Genomic DNA, 22,473 nt, shown 5'->3' on the forward strand with positions numbered 1-22,473 from the left:
TCAACGCCTACCACCTCCCCCACTTGGTTTCTCTTTGTTTTTGGGTCTGCTGGTCTGTTTCAGATTTTTTTTCCCTCTGCGCTGGTTACTAAGGAAACCTGGATGAAATATGAATACTTATGCAAGTAATGCTGCAGTTTATAGCCAAGGTCATTTATCAAAGTGTTTAAACACATTTCTATTTGTTATTTCACCTGTCCCGAACACTCATCATAGCCACAGCAATGTTGTACTTTTTTGGAGGGCTACAATAGCATTTGCAAACACACCTTCTGCAAGCTGCGCATTATAGGTCAAAGACCTGCACGTAGCTGTGAGCCATGGTTTGACCACCCCTGGTTTATTAAAATTATAACTCAGATTGCATTCATCTCTGGCCAACAGCTCTAGAGAGAATGTCTGACAACATGGAACTGGATAGCACATTCTTGATCTCAATACCCACATGCACAGTCATGTTCAGAGCATTCTGCCTCTAGACTCGACATTATTTAGTGCAAGTTATTTCAGAAGTAAAGCAATCTGGCTTTTTTACTTGCACTAACTGTAGCCGCTTTCAGGTGTTCTGATAGAAGATTAGGCACCTGCAGGCGTGGCTAGAGGAGTTCAGCTAGCACGTTTAGGTGGTCACGGAATGGATGGCTTTCTGGCACCTAAACATGCCAGCTGACTGCTAGCCGTCTAGCAGCGAAAGCCGGCTACTCTGGACAGATGCCTAGTCTCACCCACGCTGACCTCACGTCATATCAGCACAGCAAGGCATGCCTGACAAACAACTCAGGCATGACTTGACTCCCGCTGCTGGTCTCCCCCCCCCCCCACCCTTGCCCACCCGACTTCCACCCTCGCCCGCCCGACTCCCGTTGCCGCTGCCGGTCTCCCACCCCCCCTTGCCCACCCAACTCCAACCCTCGCCCGTCTGACTCCCGTTGCTGCTGCTGGTCTCCCCCCACCTCCAAAGTGACAACGGGAGTCAGGCAGGCAAAGGTTGGGGGGGAACTGGCAGCGGGAGTCGGGCAGGCGAGGGGGGGGGAGACCGGCAGCAGGAGTCGGGCGGGCGAGGTTGGGGGGTGGAAACTGTTAGCGGGAGAGTGTGCAAAATAAAATTTGAAGAAGTCTAGTTTAGGTCTGGCTTTCTTGTCTCAGGAGTCAATGGCTGACAACGTCACCATGACATCATCAGCTCGCCACTTTCAGCTGCCACAATCGATACTCCGAGCAGGATAGTTATACCTCTCGGGGAAGGGTTAGGTAAGTAACCCTCCTGGCTGGCTTTTCCAGTTTCAGATGGCCACCCGACAGCTGCACAGGAGGATCCCGTGCGGCTTTACAGTCTGGCTTTGTGGCCACCTGAAAAAGGCTTGTAACTGAATTTACTCTCCATCTTTTATATTGAGTATCTTTCAATACTGGAGTAATTTAATGTATCTTATGTTACTTTTTCCAAACGTATCTATTTGTCTGCAGCAAGAGAAGAATTTCGGTGCATGTGTACATTGCTCCTGTGTATGGCAACAAACTCATTATCATTACCATGTTTTCATGTGAAATAAAATGAATGTGTTGGGCCTAATCTCCTCAGAAGATTTCAGATTTATGGTCAGAGTACATACATGGCATCATGTACAACCCTGAGATTCCTTTTTCCTGCAGTCGCGGCAGTATTACCACTAATTGATAATGCAGAAATAAACTATACACAGTGTAAACATGTATTGAATATAATCGAACTGCAATACAGAAAGGACAAAAAGAAAATCAATAAGGTGCACAAGTAAGAGTCCTTAACTGAATCTCTAATTAAGTTTGTCATTGAGGAGTCTGATGGTGGAGGGGCAGCAGCTGTTCCTGAACCTGGTGGTGCGAGTCCTGTGGCACCTCCACCTCTTTCTTGATGGCAGCAGCGAGAACAGAGCGTGCACTGGGTGGTGAGGGTCTCTGATGATTGCTGCTGCCCCCCGACAGCAGTTTTCCCTGTAGGTGTGCTCAATAGTGGGGAGGGTTTTGCCTGTGTCCCCTTTTGGAGGGCTTTTACACTCAGGGGTATTGTTGTCCCCATACCAGACCATGATGCAGCCAGTCAGCACAATTTCCACACCTCTGTAGAAACTTGCCAGGGTTTCTGGTGTCCTGTCAAACCTCCAAACTCCTGAGGAAGTAGAGGCTCTGAAAATGGGTATGTCCTAAGAAAGGGTTTTAAGAATTATCAAATGATTTGATGGCATGGATATGGAAAAGGCTTTGCACCTTTTTGATTTCCAAGCCTTAAGGCCATTTGTATAAATTGGACATGAATAAATCCTTAAAGAATATAAGGAGGAACCTTATCAAACATTTGAATGTGCTAGCACAAGATGCAGTTCTTGTGATTGACCCAGTGTTTAAGGAAAGTTAGGTGAGTATTTGAAGGATTGGAATATTATGTTTGTTGGATTAGACGATATGGCATTTGCATTGAGCAATAAATTGGCAGGAGAAATGGCCTATTTACATGCTACAGGTTCTACGTAACTCAGATGGGAGTATTACGGTACTCCCATCTGAGCAAAGTTTCAGCTTAGGTGCTTAATGGTGGGGGGGCGAAACCGCTGATGATATTGTTTCAAGAGGAATGATCACCAAACTTATGACCTCTGCTGTTATCCATTATCTTTCACATCAATGTCATGTCTAAAATTAACCCTAAAGGCTTCCTTTCTATCTCTGTTCAGATGATGTCGGATCATCGAAACCAGTTGGTGGATTTAATTTACCATTATTCCATAAGCTCCTATGACTTTTAAAGCAAAGCCTTTTACACGATGGAAATTTTGAAATTTAAAACAGAAAAAGTATTTTCTGAAGTACTTTCCTACTTCTTCAAGTCGGCCAGCTCAGTCTGTCTTTATCTCTCTCTTCTCAGAAGTTGTCTTTTGCTCAATACACCCAGCCTCTTTCTGCTGTTATTTCAGTTCCCATAACTTAAAAATAATACTTCATGCACAGAAAGATCTGGGAATGCATTAATAACTCTTCAGACTCACTATCTCTTCACTGCAGAACTGATAGAATAGAATACAAGCCTGGACTGGGTTCATTCAATTTCCTGTGCGCTAGCTTTCCTTGTCGAACAAGATTTAAAAAAAAACCCTGACATTTTAATTTAGTTATTTAAAATTAATATTCAAAGGCCATTGTAAATTTGATGAATTTTCTAAATCTTGGGGGAGGGCATGGGAAGCCAGGATGGTGATTGCAAAAAGAAAAGGTAAAAAGTCACAAAATAATAATTGTGTTCTTTTTTCATATATAGAACATTGGTGTTATGACTCCCAAGATTTCCGTTGTGGTAAGGAACCTTTTTTCTAGCATGCAAAGTTAGAGTGCCATTTTGAAAATGTTACCATTTATATTCGATCATATGCACAAAGAAATCTTAATAAGTTCCAAATGATTCTCACTTAGATTTTAACATGTGTTATAGAGAAAATGTGGTCAACTACTGCAAAAAAAAACTAGAGTGTGACAGACCAGGTTTAAATTAAATATCTGTGGTTCTGGTTTGCTTTACAGACATCATTCATTTTACTGCTTTTATTTAGTGAATGGTGTAATTTTGTTCCATGCCTTCCGTGTTTAGTTATATTTTATGGGGGAGGAAATAGTTGGCTCTTTATTTGTTTCCTAACATATCAATGGGCTGGAATTGGAGTATAGTCATTGTTAAGATTTAAAAAGTTGGCCAAACAGGGTAGAATAAAATCATAGAGGAATTTAAATCCAATTATGATAATTTTTTAAAGAGTGCAGTAAATAACAACAGAATGTGTTAATATTTGGAGTGGATGTTTTGAGTACCAACAGCCTATACTATAAAAAGTTCCTGAAATTTGGAGACAGAAGTGATTTTATAGAATTAAACAATGAGGGTGGGAGGTAAGTTGTTAAACAATGAGGGTGGGAGGTAAGAATGTGTGTTGAAGTTTATCATTTAGTCAGTTGTCCGTTTTACTGCACAGACTGGCACACTGATGTGGTGCAGCAACTTAATAAGCACTTGATTGGGGGGGGGGGAAAGAGTTCAAACTCAACATAAAGATTAAGAAAAGTCAGAGACACATCACAGACTGATCTCCCCAGTGTACGGACACTGCTTGCGAGTGTATTCATGTTTAAAAGCTGACCACCAAGTTATCAAGTACAAGAGAATGGGCCTTCCAGTAAACATCCACCAATCACGGATTCTCTGTCTCTGTCCCTCGCTCAATAAAGGTCCATTAAAAGATCCTGGAAAATGTCATAACTTGAGAACCACCTCTCAGTAGAGGCAGACATTAATGGTGAAATTAACTTTCACCTCCAATGTTGCGCGCAATCTTTGGCTTTCTGAAATACAAGGATGAAGACCTCAAATTCAACATAGCTGGGCAACTATGATCCCTGCTCATTCGCCTCAAAAATGTAAAGAACCAACAGTGGACACCTCATAAAATCCTCCAAAACCTCTGGCAGGATGTGCAAACCAATGTCATGTTTACTCCCAGGCCAAATATCCGTAGCATCAATGTTCTAATTATGCTCCGTCAAATCCAGTGGCAGGATATATTGCTCACATGTCTGACATTGCATTCCTGAAATAGACATTCTAGTCTGAGCTTTGATGAGGCAAGAGATTATTAGGGTACCTGAGGAAATGCTGAAGGATATTCTCATAAACCTCTTGGAGGTGTGGGGGGGGGGATGTTAAAATAACTTCCTCCTAACAATTAGGAGTTCTCAGTCTAAGGCCACTCAAAATAGAAGCAGAACATTAGGGATGGCATTGAAAAATGTCATCTCATTGTTTGGGAGACAATGGAAGTCAGTGAAAACTGCGTCTTTTATTACTCTCATGCCAATACAACAAAATACAATGCTTTCCATAATTTTTGGGGCAGGGACACCTTTCTTTCATTTATTTGCCCCTGTGCTCCACGGTTTTAACTTTGTAATTAACCAATTCACATGTGATTAAAGTGCACATTCCAGTTTTTAATTCATGATTATTTGAATACATTTTGATTTGACCATAGTTTCCCCATCTCAGGGCATCATAATATTTGGGACATAGCAACGGTATGTATATTAGAGTAGCCATGTGTCGTACTTTGTTGCATATCCCTTGCATGCAATGAATGCTTTAAGTCTGTGATTCATGCACATCAGCAGATCCTGAGTATCTTCTCTGGTGATGCTCTACCAGGCCTCTCCTGCAGCCATCTTCAGCTCCTGTTTGCTTCGGGAGCTTATCCCCTTAAGTTTTCTCTTCAGCATAAGGAAGGCATGCTCAATGGGATTTAGATTGGGTGTCTGAGTTGGCCATTCAATATTTTTCCAGTTTTTAAGCTTTGGAAAACTCCTTTGTTGCTTTAGCAGTATTTTTGGGATCATGGTCTTGCTGAAGGATGAATAAGCTTGGTGGCTGAACTGCAGTCCATAACTCACGAGGCAGGAGTTATGCAAATAACATAGGCTTTTATTAGCAAGCACATGGCAGTGCTAGCCATCTACGGGGCAAGTCCCAATCTGAGCTGAGAGCAGGAGCACATGTATGCAAGCAGGGGGCTATTTGCCTGTAGTCAGCCTGTAGCACTGGCCCTCCATACCAGCTAGCAGCAAGCATCTACATACAATCATGCAGTTCCAAGGATCACCACAGTGGCATTTGCTTGAACTTGATAAGATGTTTCTATACATTTCGGGAATCAATTTGCTACTGTCATCAACAATTGTACCATCAATGAAGATGAGTGCGCCAGTACCTTTGGCAGCCATACATGACCAGGCCATACCACCCCCACCACCATGTTTCACAGAGAAGGTGATATGTTTTGAATCTTGGTCAGTTCCTTTACACCCCCACATATAATTTTAAATGGTCAGAAATTGAAAGATGCTGGTGTTCAAAGTTTATCTTGTACATAAATCACTTACTTGATAAGAGACAAAACAAGCAATTAGAGAAGCAAACTGCACATTGGCCATTAGTGCTAGAAAATTTTAACATGAGCAAAGATGATATGCTGAAAAACTTGAAGGAAACTACATCTAGAATATGGGACCAGGAACCATTGGCATTGAGATCCAATTAATAGAAAATTAAAAACTTTGTCCCCCTGTCTCCTTTCCTCTCGTTCTCTCTCTCTCTCTCTCTCTCTCTCTCTCTCTCTCTCTCTCACTTCCCTTTTCCCTCTGTCTCCTTTCACAGAGCCAAAATTAATTCTTACCTCTCCTCTTATCATATGTATTTAATACCTCATCATATCCTATTAGCACCTTTTTGTTGTTTGTCTGGATTCCTCCCCCTCCTTTTATCTCTCACATTTTATTGAGACCCCTGCCTGCATTTTGCTCATGCTTTGAAGAAGGGCTCAGGCCCAAAACATGGGTAATATATCTTTAGCTCCTATGGACACATTGAGACTGGCTGAGTTCCTCCAGCATTTCTGTGTGTCTTTAACTACAAGCACAATATCTGCAGACTTCTGTGCTTCTCTCCTCTTTATTACCTCTTTCAGTTCGGGAGCATTTAGACATGAACAATAAATGCTGGCATGTCTTTATCACATGAATGAAGCATTTCACAGAGTATTGATTACTTTTTCTCAAAAGCTTTTGATCTTACTGTATATGCTTGTGTAATAATTGACCAATTTTTCGGGTCCAATTTGGGGAGGTTGACTACACAGATCACTTTGTACCCGCGCCAATCAAGGCATCGGGAGGTTGGGTGGCCAGGACTGGGTGACATCAGTGTTGGGTGGGTGGGAGGCCAGGGCTTAGGAGAGAGTCTGTGGCTGGGGTGTCGGGACCTCTGGTGGGTAGACGGCCGTGGTGTCGGGATCTCGGGTGGGAAGGCGGGTATCCTAGGTGAAGATCCACGGCTGGGGCGATGGAAGCTCGGATGGGCAAGCAGTTGGGGCATCGGAAGCTTGGATAGGTTGGCGGCTGAGATGAGAGTTCATGGTCAGGGCATTGGGAGTTCGGATGGGTGGGCAGTTGGGGCCAGAAGTCGGGGTCAATTTTTGTACAGGCCATATGGAAACACGGTTTTTGGACTAAAAATGGGTGGGTTGACTATAGCATGGAATCGACTATCACATGAGTATATATTATATATTACAGCTAAAACAGTCGCTGGTGCAGTAGGAGAAATGAGGAACTGGTTTTTCCTTGTACTTTTAATGTTGAGTCAAGCTTCCTGGTCTTCTATACTATTTCTGTGAGATCTTTTATTTTTACCTGAATCGATAGATGGGATGCTTGTTTAACGTTTCATCAAAAATTGTCAATCTATCTGTACATGTCGGCCTAGTCTATGTACTTAAATCCTGCAGTAGCTGTTTAACGTGTAGGCTGTAGCACTGATAATGAATCATGCTTTTGTTTCCCAATGTTTCAAAGGAAATTAGTGGTTTAGCACTAACAAATGAATTATATCATCCTTTTTAGGACCCAGTCACTGGAAGGATAATTTTCCATATTGTGGAATGAAGAAGCAGTCCCCCATCAACATTGTAACGAAGAAAACTTTACACGATTCTTCTTTGGGCCCCATTTTATTTAAGGGCTATGATGACTCTGTGGAAAATTTGCCCTGGACAATTCTAAACAATGGTCACACAGGTAAGTTTTCCAAATTCAGTTCTATCCAACAGAACAAATTTACTCTTTTATATTAAAGGAAGTGACATAGGATAGAAGATTTATGAACCAAATATCCATAATTCAAAAGCATCGGGCACGCAAACACTTGCTACCCAACTTGAGGTCGAAGGAGTCCACGAAACACAATATGCTTGCATTGGGTTGACTACATATTGGACAGTTAATTCTTGGCCTGGGGCCACTTGAACTTAAGGTGGAATGTGAGTGGAGAGAAAAAGGTTGAAAACCACTGCCCTAACCCCTTCTTCCACCCACAGCCCATTTCTCTACATTTAAAACAGCTATTGCAGTACAGTATTACACAAACAAAGATATGTTTAGTAATTATAGTGGCTAGTCAGCTATAACCTATGCAAACAATGAGGAGCTGAAGAGAATCAGCAAATCAGGTAGCATGTAGAGAGAGTAGTGATGGTCAATGAACATCAACTTCTCACTGTTTTCTCAACATGCCAGCATTTGTATTTCTTGTGATTTTTTTTGACTGAAACTTGTGTCTGCATTTTTTTTTCTTCTTCACAGTTCAGGTGGATTTGAAAGGAGACCTCACCATTCGTGAAGGAAAGCTTCCTGGTACATACAAGGCACTTCAATTTCACTATCACTGGGGAACAGGCACTGAACTTGGGTCAGAGCATACTATAGATGGGAAGCGGTATCCCATGGAGGTAAGGCAGCACTGAGCAATCATGAGTAAAATCGTATTGTCCTAGAAATTATGGAGATAACATTAAATCCATACACTTCTCTTTCAGAACCTGCTGACTGAAATTGGATTCACTCAGTGATGGAGTTCCTATTAACTCGGCTTCCTATGTTATCAAATTGTGGGCAGGGTTGGGAGTATAGAGCAGTTGAGGTAGAACAGAAAACAATGACAGGTTGCTAAATTATGGTCTGTTGCTCAGTTGGCTGTCGAATCCATCAAAAATTCTGAATGTTTCTGATTGTGGGAAATATTCAAAGCCTATTAAAATTACTCTGTTTTATTTAAAATTAAAAATCTGAAAAAATTATATATTGAAGATAAAACATTTAGTGTATTAATTAATACTTTTGTCCCTTGCAGCTGATTCCACTCCTTTGATATGAATGCTAGAACCAATGGTGTATGGAATGACTATCTGGACTGCTCACAGAGCAAACTCTTGTCACCGTATCTTGATACAAAAGACAATAAACTTGAGTTTGAAACTGTCTCTGTGGTAACTTCTAACCTAGCACAGGTTGTTCATGCAAATATATCTCTGTATGTGGTTGGGAAACTGATATCCTTGCTTGGAGACAAACACTTTGGGCATTTACTGCAAATTTAGAATTTCAACATCTATGCAGAAATTCTGATGTTTCAGATAGTTATGTGAAGCAATGTCTTCATTTGTGTAGCGTTCTGCCCAAAATCCCTGTAAATATGATCCCCTTTGATGCCCTATCAATAACTCCAAAGGCTAGAAGTTACCTGATTGATAGGCTCTTATTACCATGAACAGAAGGCACATCTCAGGTTGCTGACCCAAAACCTGACCAGGATCAGGGGGAGGGGTTATGGTGTTGCTGCTTTTATTAGGGGAATCCAGAGGGGAAGAGCCACAGGTACAATCAGAAAGGGGCAGGCCAGTCAAACACACAAAAACTGTATTAACAGTGGTTCCACCACACCCTTGTAAGCCAGATAAAAGAACTAGAATATTTCGTTTAATTCTTTTATCAATAAAATATTTTCTCTTCCACCTCTCCCTGGTCTCCACACCATGTTCTGGAGTTGGAATCATTATTCACTGCTTTATTTTGCTTGTAATATTTGCTATCTGAATTTTTTATGGAGCTTGGCTATATTAGCAGAAAACTAATGTCAGTCTCCAGTTACTCTTGACGTTACCCACTGAAATGGTATGCCACAGAAAAGCTCTGTTTATTTTGTATTGAGCTGATTCAATGGTTTAAGCTGGCTTTAGTTTAACCAAGACAAATTTGTTGAAACCTGAAAATTGACACAGTGCAGTAAAAAAGAAAATCCTTTCTCATTTTATCCAGGTGTACAATATCTGAAGGACAGATGGAGTGGCCACCTTGGTTGTTATCTGATTAACTATCAATGACTCTAAAAGACAGAAATTGAATGAACTAATAGGCTTTTATTAGTTTTAGAGCAAAAGCACATCCATGCTACTCGACTGCTCTGCACTAGGCAGGGAGCTGTGGAACATTCTGGAACCTCTGGGAGGAGCCACAGGCACAGTTGGCCAATGGGAATGCCCAAACCTAAACATCCATTTGTTTACCACATTATCTCTGGTCTGTTTCTCACACTCTATAATTAATTCAGGACCTTGTTTCCAGCCCAGTAAATCCATATTTGAGACACTAGAGTCTGCAGATGCTGGAATCCAAAGCATAAAACAAACTGCTGGAGGAAGTCAGCGGGCCAATCAGAAATTTTGAGCAGTGACCCTGCACCGAGACTGAGAGTGAAGAGGGAAAATAGCTGGAGTAAAGCGAGGAAGAAGACCAGGACCTGTAGATAATAACTTGACCAAGGACAGATGAGGGATGATGGGCAGAAGGAGCCAGGTGGGGGAGGGGAGTTGTGAGACAGAGGAAGGTCAAAGGTGGAAGCAGACAAGGAAGGTAAAAAAAAAAAATGGAGCAGATGGAACCAAGTAGGGGGACAGGAGGGCAGGGAGTGGAGACAAAGGCTGGAGGGTGAAATGTTGAGGGCTGGAAGTGATCATGGAAACCATCGGAGAGCAAAGTGAAGGGCTTATGGAATCTGATGGAGGAGGGGATCCCATGGGTTTAGTGTGTTGGCAATGTATTGATATTGGATTACAACAATAAGGTATCACTATGATGTGAATATCTAATTATTTTCTGGAGCTCTACAATGATTTCAAGAATTATAATTCTTGTGCAGCATTCATACTTGTTTGTTATTCTCACAATTCTTGCCTTTTACAGTTGCACATCGTCCACATGAATCAGAAATACTCTGAACTCAAAGAAGCGTTAAAGCATCCGGATGGTCTGGCGGTGCTAGGGTTCATGATTGCTGTGAGTATTGATGGGATGACTGGCTGATGCCTCTTCAGCAAGTTACCACAGAAAATACCGAATCTAATAATGTTCCACTGTGAAATTACATTAAAGATTAAAGAAATAAGAACAGAGTAGTTCATTTAGTCCATCTGACCCCCTCTGCTGTTCAGTAAAATCGTGTCTCAATCTTGTTTGTTCTGCTCTCCATACTGTTGAGGGCTGGAAGTGATCATGGAAACCATCGGAGAGCAAAGTGAAGGGCTTATGGAATCTGATGGAGGAGGGGATCCCATGGGTTTACTGTTCACAGCTCTGAATATACAGTAAAACACCTGATATTCGGCGCCTATGGGGGATTGGTAGATGCTGGATAAGTGAGTTTTTTTGTTGCCTGAGACTGCATGGGGCATGAATGGAGAACGAACAGCGAGGCACGCCAATTTTAAATCCATTTATTTTCTGCAATTCTTTTTGCCTTTTGCTGGAATTTTGGATGACAGGAATTTTACTGTATTTAATAATTTGCTCTCTGGAGTTCCAGACATCACAACATTCTCCCCTCCTAAGTATTAAATGGGAGATCATTGTCCTGTGACTATGCTTACTAGATCTTGATCCACTGACATGTGGACCGAGTACCAGCATCGACAGCATTAGTATTACTCAGAACCCTGTACGTAGTTGAGGTCTTTATTATTCTAAACTCAAATAATAGGCTAATTCTATGAGAAATGGACTCAGAAAAATATCTGAGCCTTCTACAGAAGAATAAAGCATTTTTGGGGGCTTGTAGGTTAATTGGGCATCACGGGCTTGTGGGCCGAAAGGGCCTGTTACTGGGCTGTATGTCTTAAAAATAATGATTGTATTGGATTTGGTTTTAGTTGTGTTCAATTCATTCAATCAAATATAATTTTCAAATTAATCTTTACCTGTGTGGAATGGGAAATGATTCCAAAAATACAGGACTCACAATGTTTTATCTTTGAGAGTTTACTGAGATTGACTATGATTAGGTTCTGGTATAACTCTGGAGGAGGCTTTAACATTTGAGAAATTCATCCACGATCAGATTTTACAGCCATGTCTTTGTGAGGAGTCGGTTTGGTAATGGGGTTGACTCTGATTAATCCTGGTGTTTACAGAACTTGCTCCCTCAACTGCTAACCTGAGGTGAGGGAAGGTTTGGGGAAATGTTAAATTACTTCAAATTATTATTTTCAATAGAGATGAGCACCCCGATCCCTCTGGACTTTCGATTCAAGATGTGCCCATCTTCCTCCTTAAAAATTACCTAGATCAAACACAAATCCTACCCCTTTAAGATTGTGGATTAGGTTGCTCTGGTAGAGTTACTTGAGTACACAGTTAATTTAATCAAGCTGACCTCTAGAGGAATGAATGGATCTGTGAGGGACTTAAGATGCACAAGTACTTTGTAAAATTAAAACACCCAGATTTTCCCTTCATGCACCACCATTTTCTATTAATTCAGTGGCTCTCAAATTTTTTATTTCCACCCACATACCACCTTAAGCAATCCCTTACTAATCACAGAGCACCTATGGTATGTGAGTGGAAAGAGAAAGGTTGAGAACCACTGTATTAATTGATTCTGAAAAACCAGAAATGAAGCCCTGGTATGGGCATATTGTTCATATGGTGACTGAAAACATAATTAAGTCAAAATTTGACTTGACATATTGTGTAATGATAGCAGGTTGTTGCTTGTGATCAGGAATGGCAACCCATTTTCCATTCAATATTGGTTACAGAATGGACAATAGCAAATTTGTGCTATAGCCTTCATTTAGCTCAGAAAAATTAGTTGTCGTCTTTGAATTTTTTTTTTGTCTGAGGTCGATTTGTTTTTAATTCTGAATAAATGCTGTCTAATGTAGTACTCCACACCATTTTGAACAACATGTTTCTATGTATCATTCTCTTTGTTGCAGGAATCATCCGAAGAAAATTCAGAAACCAATAATGTGGTCAAAGCACTGAAAAATATTCAACAAGCTGGTAAGTCTGTCTGACTAACAGTAGAATAACTTTTGGTAATTTCTCCCTCTCATAATACCTCTGAAACATTCTATTTTAAGTGTTTGCCTTTAATTATCTTTCTCAAATCTAATTATTTCTGTTTTTTAACTGGTCTAAATGTTTTTCTGCAATTCTCAAACCTGCTGGCATATAGCACACTTTTACATAGAAATTCAGGACCAATCAGGTATTTGCTTATCAGAAATCTTATAACCCTGCTTTTGGTAACATCACTTCAATGTTTCTAAAATACACCAGTTTTCTCTCATTTTTTGCAATAAATTCAATGGGTTAATTTTTGTGATGAAAGGGGATGGGTTAATGCCCGAAGTGGACAATGGAATCTTATCGGATTCTGTGCATCTTTTTATCACTCACAGAGGGCTGTTTGACTTGACTCCCTGTTAAGTTGTGTAAGGCTTCTGAGCTAGTAACGAGCTTGCAGTTGGTTAAGTAGGAGCTTGCCTCTGGGTCTTCCAGGCAGGTGTGGTGTGTGGAGAGGAGCTGTGCAGTGTAGATGAGGCATGAGGAACTCTGAACGTGGTAATTACTGAGGTTGGGCTGTGTCCAATTACTGACAGGGAATTCCAGTATTTGAAGGGTTTGATTTCCAATCCTGATGGTGGCCTGGTCTTGTTCATTCTAGTTAGAGGGTTGATTTCAAAGACAGATGGAGAATGTTAGCTTGGCGGACTGATGGAAGTATTATTGCTTTTCTTATTAGTGCTGGAATGAGACCTTCCTCTTCTAGAAAGAAATTCTCACACACTCTTAGCTGCAGGGATTCCAGTAAGCCCAAATAATCAAAGTACATAATATTTAAATGGGAAAGGGTGTTGTCCATACATATTTTTGCCTCCACTTAAGGGGCTCAGTTGAAGAGAGATTATGTTTGAGATTTTTACAATTATCCAATCAACTTTTTTGGGGGTGCTTTAAATTGCACTCCTAACTATTTGGATTAATCAGCATCACATAACATTGGGCAACATTTTTTTCCAAAAGGTTGGCTTCCTGAAAAAAAAGGGGGTTATGATAGACAACTTCAAGCTGAACACCAAGATAATTTCAGATGTACTGTATCACGTAGGAAGTTGAATTACCTTTCATTGAATTTAGCATGTTTAATTACATAATCCAATGTAATTGGTTCCCTCCCACTTAAGATTGAGTCAAAAGTACAAAGGTAAAAGTTCCATTATTGTCATGTAATACTATGTTTAGAATGTAATGTACATGAAATTCTTTAACTTTTGTCTACTGTAAGGCAGACAGAGAGTCGCCACTTTGTCCAGTGCCCCTCACAGAAACGTCCAGCAGCTGGTGTTCCTAGGCGGTCTCCCCTCCAAGTACTGACCAGGCCTGAGCCTGCTTGGCTTCCAAGATCAGACAATCTCAGGTGTATTCAGGCTATTGGGCTTCTGAAATATTAATGTATCCATAAACTCTTTAGAACTCAGGTACATAGTTCCATGAGAGTGGCAATGCAGGACAGGGACGTTATGTTACAACTGTACTCTATGTGGGCGAGTATTGCACGCAGTTTTGCTTAACTGACTATAAGAAACATACTATTAAGCTGAAGAGGGTGCAGAAAATATTCATGAGAATGTTACCAGTATTGGTAGAAGAATTATAAGGAGGGGTTGGATAGGCTGGGACTTAGCTCCCTGAAGCATAGAAAGATATGGGGGACCTTAAAGAGATATTTATAAAATTTCAGATTTATAAAATCTTAAGGGACATAGTTGTTAAAAGGTATATTTTCTGAGGAAGGAGGAAATCAAAGTAGAGGGAATGCATTTAAGGTGAGAGGAGAAAGATTCGACAGGCATCTGAGGGATATCTTCACACAGGGGGTGGTGAATGAACTATCAGAAGAAGTGGTAGAAATGGGGAATTTTCTAACGTTCAAAAGATGTTTGGGCGGTTACATGGATAGGAAAGGATGAGAGAGAGAGAGAGGGGTAGGTCCATTGCAGACAAATATGACTAATATGGTCAGCCTGAACAATTTGAGCTGAAGGGCCTGTTTCTATGCTGTAGAACCCTACGACTATGACCTCTGTTTCTATAAACTGTTGGTGCACATAATGCAGGCAACTTAGTAGCTTGTTGAAATAGTGAATGAAAGAATTCATCTTGAGTTTGTAATTTATGTATTCTCTAACCTCTGTACATTGTAAATTGAACATTATTGATGAGCTGTTTGGATATCATTACAGTTCCCTTTTTTCACTGCTACTTTTTCAGGCCTTAAACACTCGTTGAAGCCATTTTCATTGCAAAACATGATTCCAGATCAAGAAAAGCTTAAAAAATACTACCGTTATGAAGGCTCATTAACTACTCCACATTGTAATGAAGCAATAATTTGGACAGTATTTGCGGAACCCATTTATTTGAGCAAGACTCAGGTAAGGATTGTGTATTGTCTTCAGTGGGAAAGCCATTGTTTTTAAACAGTGATCATTGACTTTGGACTCCCACAGGAAGAGAAAAAAAACATTCTCTTCACATCCACCCTATCAAAATTCCAAAATTCAATCAGGTCATCTCTCAACTTCAAAATTCCAGCAGATACAACCTTGGGCGAAATGGGATTGATCTGAGCCCATATCGATTTAATGTGGAAAATGGCATCCTTCTATTTTCAAAAGGAGGATCAGTATAAACTGGAATTTTTGCAACATTAGATTGACCAAATTCCTCTACTATTGAAGTATATTAATCCAATATTATTACTGAACCAGTGGAATTAATTCTGGTAAATTTGGTTTTGTTTTGCTGGTTTGGATTTCATGTTGCAGTTTCATTTCTTAGCCACCTTAATATTAATGGAGATTAGCTGTGAATTCATGTGTGATTTGTTGAGTTTCTTGTCTTGGAAAACAAATCACCAATAACGAGGAACTGGATTAAAAAAAAATACTTGCTAAATTAACATGGGATTTATCTTTTTTTTCCAGATCAGTGAATTTCCAAGAAGACTCTTCTTCAATGAATCAAAACACATGGTTTCAAACTTCAGGCCGGTTCAAAATCTAAATGGTCGTAAGGTCTATGTTTCAGATTCAGCGGTTATGTCTTCGAATGGTGCACTGCTGTCGTATGTACTTGCGATCTGGTCATTTGTATTATTTCACTGACCAACTTGAAGATTAAAATGTTATGGAATTTCCTCTCCTGCCTAATGGATTAAAAGGAAATCCAAGAGATTTTTAAACATGCCAAGGAATTTGTACGTTCTCCCTGTGTCTGCATGAGTGATCCAGTTTCCTCCCACCATTAAAAAAAAACATACTGGGGACATAGGTTAATGGGGTGTAAATTGGCCAGCATGGACCCTTGGGTTGAAATAACCTGTTACCTTGCTGCATGTCTAAATTTAAAAACTTCACAGATTAAGTTTGATTTGCTGTTGAAAGGCTTTTGAAGGAAAGAGATAGTCTATCCTCTCCTCATTTTAATTGGCCAGCACTGTTTCAAGAAAGGAGGTACTCATGCACTAGCTTGTTATTTTCACTGAATTTGCACGATGGTACAACAGAGGCATTTTAATCAGAAAATCTTATTAAAACATGTTTGGCTTCAATCATTTGATTGCCATTCCATGACATTCAAAACTGGATGGCCCTTAAAACTGTTGTAATATATTAAATAGTGACAAGTGAATGGAAAATAAAGATTTGAACTCAAATGTTAGACTTTTAAAGATTATAATGGAGTTAGTGCCTTTGTTGTGTTTCCGTGTGGTAATCGACTGTACAAAGATTGTCAGAAATTGCTTTCTCTATTGAATTCGTGTGGCTAGCGCTTCTTCATGAGGCAAGAAAGAAAGACCTAGCGAGGGTACTGGATCGTGGAGTGGTTATAGTAGGAAGGGTTTTAACTGCCAGGAAGATTGATTTTCAGATATCTGTCTGGCTATTATAGAAAGACACTGGGGAGGTTTTAATTCAAGAACATATAGAAAAGTTTGGCCTTGGAAAAGGGCAAAGAAAATCTCGCAGGGTGGAGGGATGCACATTAAAGCGGCTGGGAATGTTTAATAGAGAAGGGGAGGGGAATGTATTCTTTACATCTTTGTGCACATCAGGAATATAGTGGACGAAGCAGAGGGGACTGGATATATACTTGAAAATGATATCAGGGCTGTAGGAAATTTTTAAAAAAAGTCAAGATAATTGGAAATTTTGTTCAAAGACCCAATACAGTTTGTGTTTTCCCATCTTTTTTCTGCTCTAGAAATATTAGGAACTGGAAGTCTAGAAAGAAAATTTAAAAATAGGTCCAGTATGCTTTACATGTTTCAGGTTGCTAAGGAAATTAGAGGCACAAAAGACTGGAGATACTGGAAAATGGAGAAGACTACACTCCCAGAAGAACTTAGCAAGCCCTGCAGCATCTTGGGAGGCAAAGGGATGATCAATATTTCTGAGCGATGCTCTGCATCAGGACTGAAGGAGTAGAGGGAAGATAAACTGTATGTAGAAGAGACATGAGAAAGGGGCTGGTAGGTAATAGGTGAAACCAGATAAGGAAAGACAATAAGCAGGTGGAATCAGATATAGGGGAGGGTGAAGAGGTAGAAAAAATGAACCAAGAGAGCAGCAACTCTGGTAGGTAGTTATGTGGATAATGGGCAGATGTTACTTGTCCATTTGAGTTTCTTCTTCCTTGGTTCATCTTTTGCTTTCTCCCATCCTTATCTAGTTACATCCATCTCCTGTTATACCCTCTCCCACTCTGTTCCATCTGCCTTAGTTGCCTCCTCCCTCACCTATTTCTGCCGTATCTGTCTCACCTATCCCTCTTGCTTCTATATTCTGTATTTGCTATCCTCACTCTGCATTCTAACTCCTGATGCAGAATCTTGAGTTGAGACATCCACTGTCCCTTTCCTTCCACAGATGTGCCTAACCCATAGCATTCTTACAGCAGTTTCTTTTTTGTTCCTGAAGAATTTCTCTATGAAACTGAGACTGATTTTTTTGCAGGTGATTGAGGATCCCACCCCAAGAAAATATCTTTAATAGCTCATGTGTTTCTAAGATTTACTCACTTGATTTTACTCAGTGGCAATGCCTCAACTTCACCCCATCTCGAGGCTGAATTAAAATTCCATCCAGAATCTGCAACTGACGATACATAAGCACCCAAGCCTGATCTTTATGACTGAGTTCACTGGCTTGAGGAAGTCAGAAATATTATTACAATATATCAAGATTCCTCAACCTCAATTTACAGTTAAAGCTTTATTTTAAAGTGCAAAGAATTTGTTCAAATAAAGATCTTTTAGAATTGTGTTCCTTCAGTTTCCCTTTAAAATAGAATTGTTTCACTCTAATAAAGGTTTCAATGGGATGTGTGCATTTTGTATTTGTGGAATTGACAATAAGATGGTCATATTGACTAATAGATGTACACTTCTTAGAAATGAAGAAATCCATGTCGAACAAATTGGAATTGCCTTTTCCTCATCTGTTTTGCTCTAGAGGTGTTGAGTAGGAAAATTAACCTTTAAAAATGAATTGAGGTTACTTTTAACATGGGGATTAATTTCAAGTAAATGTCTTTATTATCTGCTTTACAGTGATGTCAGTTGAACTGGACAGCACCCCAAGTAGCCTTCTGGAAAGCTTGATTATTATGTTTTTCAAGCATGTTGCTTAGTTTAATTGCACCACATGATTAGGAACAAAATGATTAATTCAAAATGCAAAGACATTTTTTTCCCAAAATATTTATTGAGAATCGAAAACAACATCCTACACATTGAAGTTTACACCTAGGTACTTGAAACCTGAATAACTAAATTGAAAAGGCAGGTCTGATTGATTAAGTTGCAGAACTGCTGTGTTGATGGGTAAAATTCACTCTTTTGAAAATTCAATTTATAACCTGAGAAAGAGCCAAACTCCTCTAGAATGGAGGAAGTGCTTTTCTGCAAGTCTGTTACAAACAGCAGCAAGTCATCAACATATAGTGAAACTCTCATTTTCCAGTCCATTTCAGACAATACTTTCAAAGGTAGGGAGATAGGAACCACATTCCAATGTAAAATAATCAGAGTGAATATTGTTTGTGTGAACAGATGCTTGAGGTGCAATGTATAGAAGGCAAATCCAGGAGAGAATTTGTTACCAAATCCAAATTTCTTTAATACTGAAAATAGATACTCCCACTCTTCCCTATCAAAGGCCTTTTCAGCATCAAAGGAAATTACAACTTCTGGAGACTTTGTCAAGTGTTTAGAATAAATAATGTTGGAGTGTATGAATGTTAAAAGACAAATAATGCTATTTTATGAAACTTCTGCTCTTTGGATCTTTGGTAACACTCCTAGACCAGATACTATGACCTTGGCTAACACTGACATCAGCATTAAGTAGAGATAATGGCCTATAGGAGCCACATGACATGGGATCCTTATCCTTTTTCAGGGTAAATATTTTTTATTTTTTTTTTCATGATATACACTTTTTCTTTTTCACACATTTACAGTGACTTTTAGGGTAAATATTATTGATGCCTGGGTTACAGTAGTTGGTAAAATTCCTCACTCCAGTGCTTCAATAAACAGTGATAATAATAATGATGGAGCTGATTCATCATTTAAACTTTTTTATAAAACTCCATTGGAAATTCGTCAGAGCCTGGAACTCCATGAGACTGCATGGCTTTAATTGATAATATAATCTCATCCAAAGTGATTGAAGCATCCAGTTCCTTAATCAGGTTGGAAGGGGGTCAATGACCTGATATGTAAGATTGTTAAGAAACTGGTTCATTTTGGTATCATTTGAAACGTATTTGGATTTGTAGAGTGACCACCAGAAAAATTTAAAGGCAGTATCATTTTCATGGGATCAGATGTTGTGTTTTTGGAGGAGTCTCTAATTTGGGGTGTCGATCTTTTTTTTTTGAATATTTTATTTGTTTTTTTTTAAATATACATAGTAACATTTTAAATATAGATTATCAAACTTTCCTCACAAACAAAAACAAAGCAGTAAACCCCCTATACACAGTGATCCGTTCACCATCAGAGCTTGCATATATTTTAAGTATGTAGAGTACAGTTAGGGAAACTACATTTTTATAGAATAGTTAATTTTATACCTTTTTTGTTCCTTTTTATTACTGTATCTGGCCCCCTGTGTGATCCAGGTATGGCTGCCAGACTTTTACACAACTGACATATCTGTTCTTTAAGTTGTATGTAATATTTTTTCTGCTCATGGGTATACATCTGTTCATTTCCACAGTCCATCGTGCTGTAAGGTAGAGGGGAGTCGGACCTCCAAGTGATCACGATACATTTTTTTGCTACCGCCAGTGCTATTTTTATAAATGAGATTTGATATTTTGTCAATTTGTCGCTTATTTCCATGAAATTTTCTAATAGATATAGCTCCGGGTTGCCTGTGAAGGCCACTCCTGTTATCCTGGTTAATTATTTTCTGTGATTTCTTGCCAAAATGGCCTCACTTTCATCACAACCACATGGCATGTAGAAAAGTTCCTGTCTCAGTCCCACATCTGAAACACATCTCTGAAATTTCCACTTTTGATCCATGTAACTTTTGTGGGTAAGATATAATTGGTGTGTTTATTTAAAACAAAATGTAGTGAATCAGTCCACATCTTGCATTTATAATTGATGTCATGCTGTCCTTACACCAGTCTGACCAGCTTTCTGAAATCACCACACCCAAGTCTGACTCTCATCTTTCCCTTGACCTCTGAAATCCTGGTTTTGCTCTTTCACTCTAGAGTGCATAGTATATTTTTGTTATAAATTTGGGTGTATTGCCCATCCAGTCCTTTGCTTCCCCTTCTCCATTGAGTATATTCCCATTTGAACCCAAGACAGTGTTGTCTTCAATGAAGAAGGCTGTGAGAAATCTAACCTGTTCAGCTAGGTAATATTTTTTGAAATCTGGGAGTCTAAGTTATCCCAGCCTGTAGTCCCATGCCAGTTTTTCCAATGCAATTTGTACCTTATTATTCCACAGGAACTGTCCAATATGGTTGTTTAGTAGCTTTAAGAAGTTTTTAAGGTAATGGAATAGAGAGCAATTGGGGAAAAAAAGTATTGCAGTTTTGGCATTACTTTCATTTTGATGCAGTTAACACTCCCACCAAAGTAATCGATAAGTCTCCCCATTTCTGTAGGTCTCTTTCTATCTTCCCAAAAAGAGGGAGATAATTTAGTTTGTACAGATTTTATCAGTTGCTATTCCAAGATATTTTGTTCCATCCGTCTTCCATTTAAATTTACTTCCTTTTTTCTCACCTTTATCCATGTTTATTTTGTAGCCTGATCATCTTCCATATTTTTCTAGGGTTCCTTGTAATTTTTCCAAAGATTTAGCCTGTTCTGATCGGCGAATAGACTGATTTTGTTTTGTTCTTGTCCGACTTTGAAGCCCTTTATATCTGGATCTCTTATTATCTCTGCCAGCGATTCAATCACTAAAATAAAAAGCGCTGGGAATGGGGGTCATCCCTGTCTACTCAAGGGTAACACTGCCAATAATTGATTACTTGTTATTATTTTAGCTTGTGGTTTATGGTATAAAGTTTTTATCCAATGTATAAATGTTCTGCCTATACCAAATTTTTCCAGTGTTTTAAATAAAATGGACCATTCAAAATGGTCAAATTTTTTTCCGTGTCTAGGGAGACTATAATATTTGGATTTTGTTCAGATTTAGCTATGTCTATTAAATAATTTTCCTAGACTATTTGAGGAATCCTTCTTAACCCGTCTGTATCAGTTTTGGCAAATGTTGTCCTAACCTATTAGCCAATGCTTTTGCTAATATCTTATAATTAGCATTTAACAGGGATACTGGTCTGTATGACGAGGTTTTTTTGTGGGTCTCTCTTTTTTGGTAACACCATAATAATCGCGGTTGAGAATGACTCCAGGAGGGTCTGTATTTCCACAGCTTGGTCCAGGCCATCCATTAAAAGGTGCATTAATAATTCTTTGAATTGTCTATAGAACTCGGGTGGAAATCCATCCTCTCCCAGTGATTTATTAGACTGTAGGGTGTCCAGGGCCTTCTTGATACCTTCTCTTGTGAAGGGAGTATCTAATTCTAACCTTTCTCTCTCTTCCAGTCTTGGATGTTTGATATTCAGCAAAAATTCTTCCATTTCATTCTCATCTAGTAATTCTGATTTGTATAGTTTCATGTAATATTATCTTAAAGTGTCATTAATTTCATTTTGCTTATATACTGGAGTGTTTCTGTTTTTTATAGCATTTATCATTCTCGATGACTCCTATTTTAATCTGCCAAGCTAAAACTTCGTGTGCCCATTCACCCAACTCAGAGTATTGTTGTTTCATTTTTAATATATCTTTTTCTGTCCTATATGTTTGTATTATATCTTATCTTTTTATTCTCCAGTAATCTGTATTCCTATTGTAGTCTTGTTCTTTGATTTTTTTTCGCTAATTCTTTAATATCCTTCTCCAAACTGTTTACTTCTGCCATATGTTCCCTATTAAGATTCTTCATATAGGGTATAATTTGTCCCCTTAAATATGCTTTAAGCATGTCCCATATCAAAAAACTCTTATTAGTAGACAGCAGATTTGTTTCACGAAATATTTCTATCTGTCTCTTTATAAATTCACAGAACTCTGTTCTTTTAAGCAATGTGGTATTGAGACACCATCTGTATACA

The 22,473-nt window shown here is 39.2% G+C and overlaps 1 protein-coding gene and 1 long non-coding RNA gene across 2 annotated transcripts in view; both read left to right on the top strand.

Moving 5' to 3' along the window:
• The window catches only part of ca4a (carbonic anhydrase IV a), a 28,869-nt gene extending 12,870 nt beyond the window's left edge, over positions 1-15,999 (top strand). Inside the window, exons 2-8 of the mRNA XM_069912186.1 lie at positions 3,293-3,328; positions 7,471-7,644; positions 8,209-8,354; positions 10,645-10,737; positions 12,678-12,744; positions 15,019-15,182; positions 15,735-15,999. Of these exons, the coding sequence (XP_069768287.1) occupies positions 3,293-3,328; positions 7,471-7,644; positions 8,209-8,354; positions 10,645-10,737; positions 12,678-12,744; positions 15,019-15,182; positions 15,735-15,914 (860 nt within the window). The 3' untranslated portion in view covers positions 15,915-15,999. The remainder of the gene's footprint in view (positions 1-3,292; positions 3,329-7,470; positions 7,645-8,208; positions 8,355-10,644; positions 10,738-12,677; positions 12,745-15,018; positions 15,183-15,734) is intronic.
• Positions 8,418-8,885, top strand: LOC138750032 (uncharacterized). Its single transcript, XR_011349029.1, has 2 exons — positions 8,418-8,545; positions 8,756-8,885. It is a non-coding gene; the product is annotated as an uncharacterized lncRNA (long non-coding RNA).
• Positions 16,000-22,473: the final 6,474 nt, after the last annotated feature.

The sequence above is a fragment of the Narcine bancroftii genome, chromosome 14 (genome assembly GCF_036971445.1).
Source record: "Narcine bancroftii isolate sNarBan1 chromosome 14, sNarBan1.hap1, whole genome shotgun sequence".
Lineage (NCBI taxonomy): Eukaryota > Metazoa > Chordata > Chondrichthyes > Torpediniformes > Narcinidae > Narcine > Narcine bancroftii.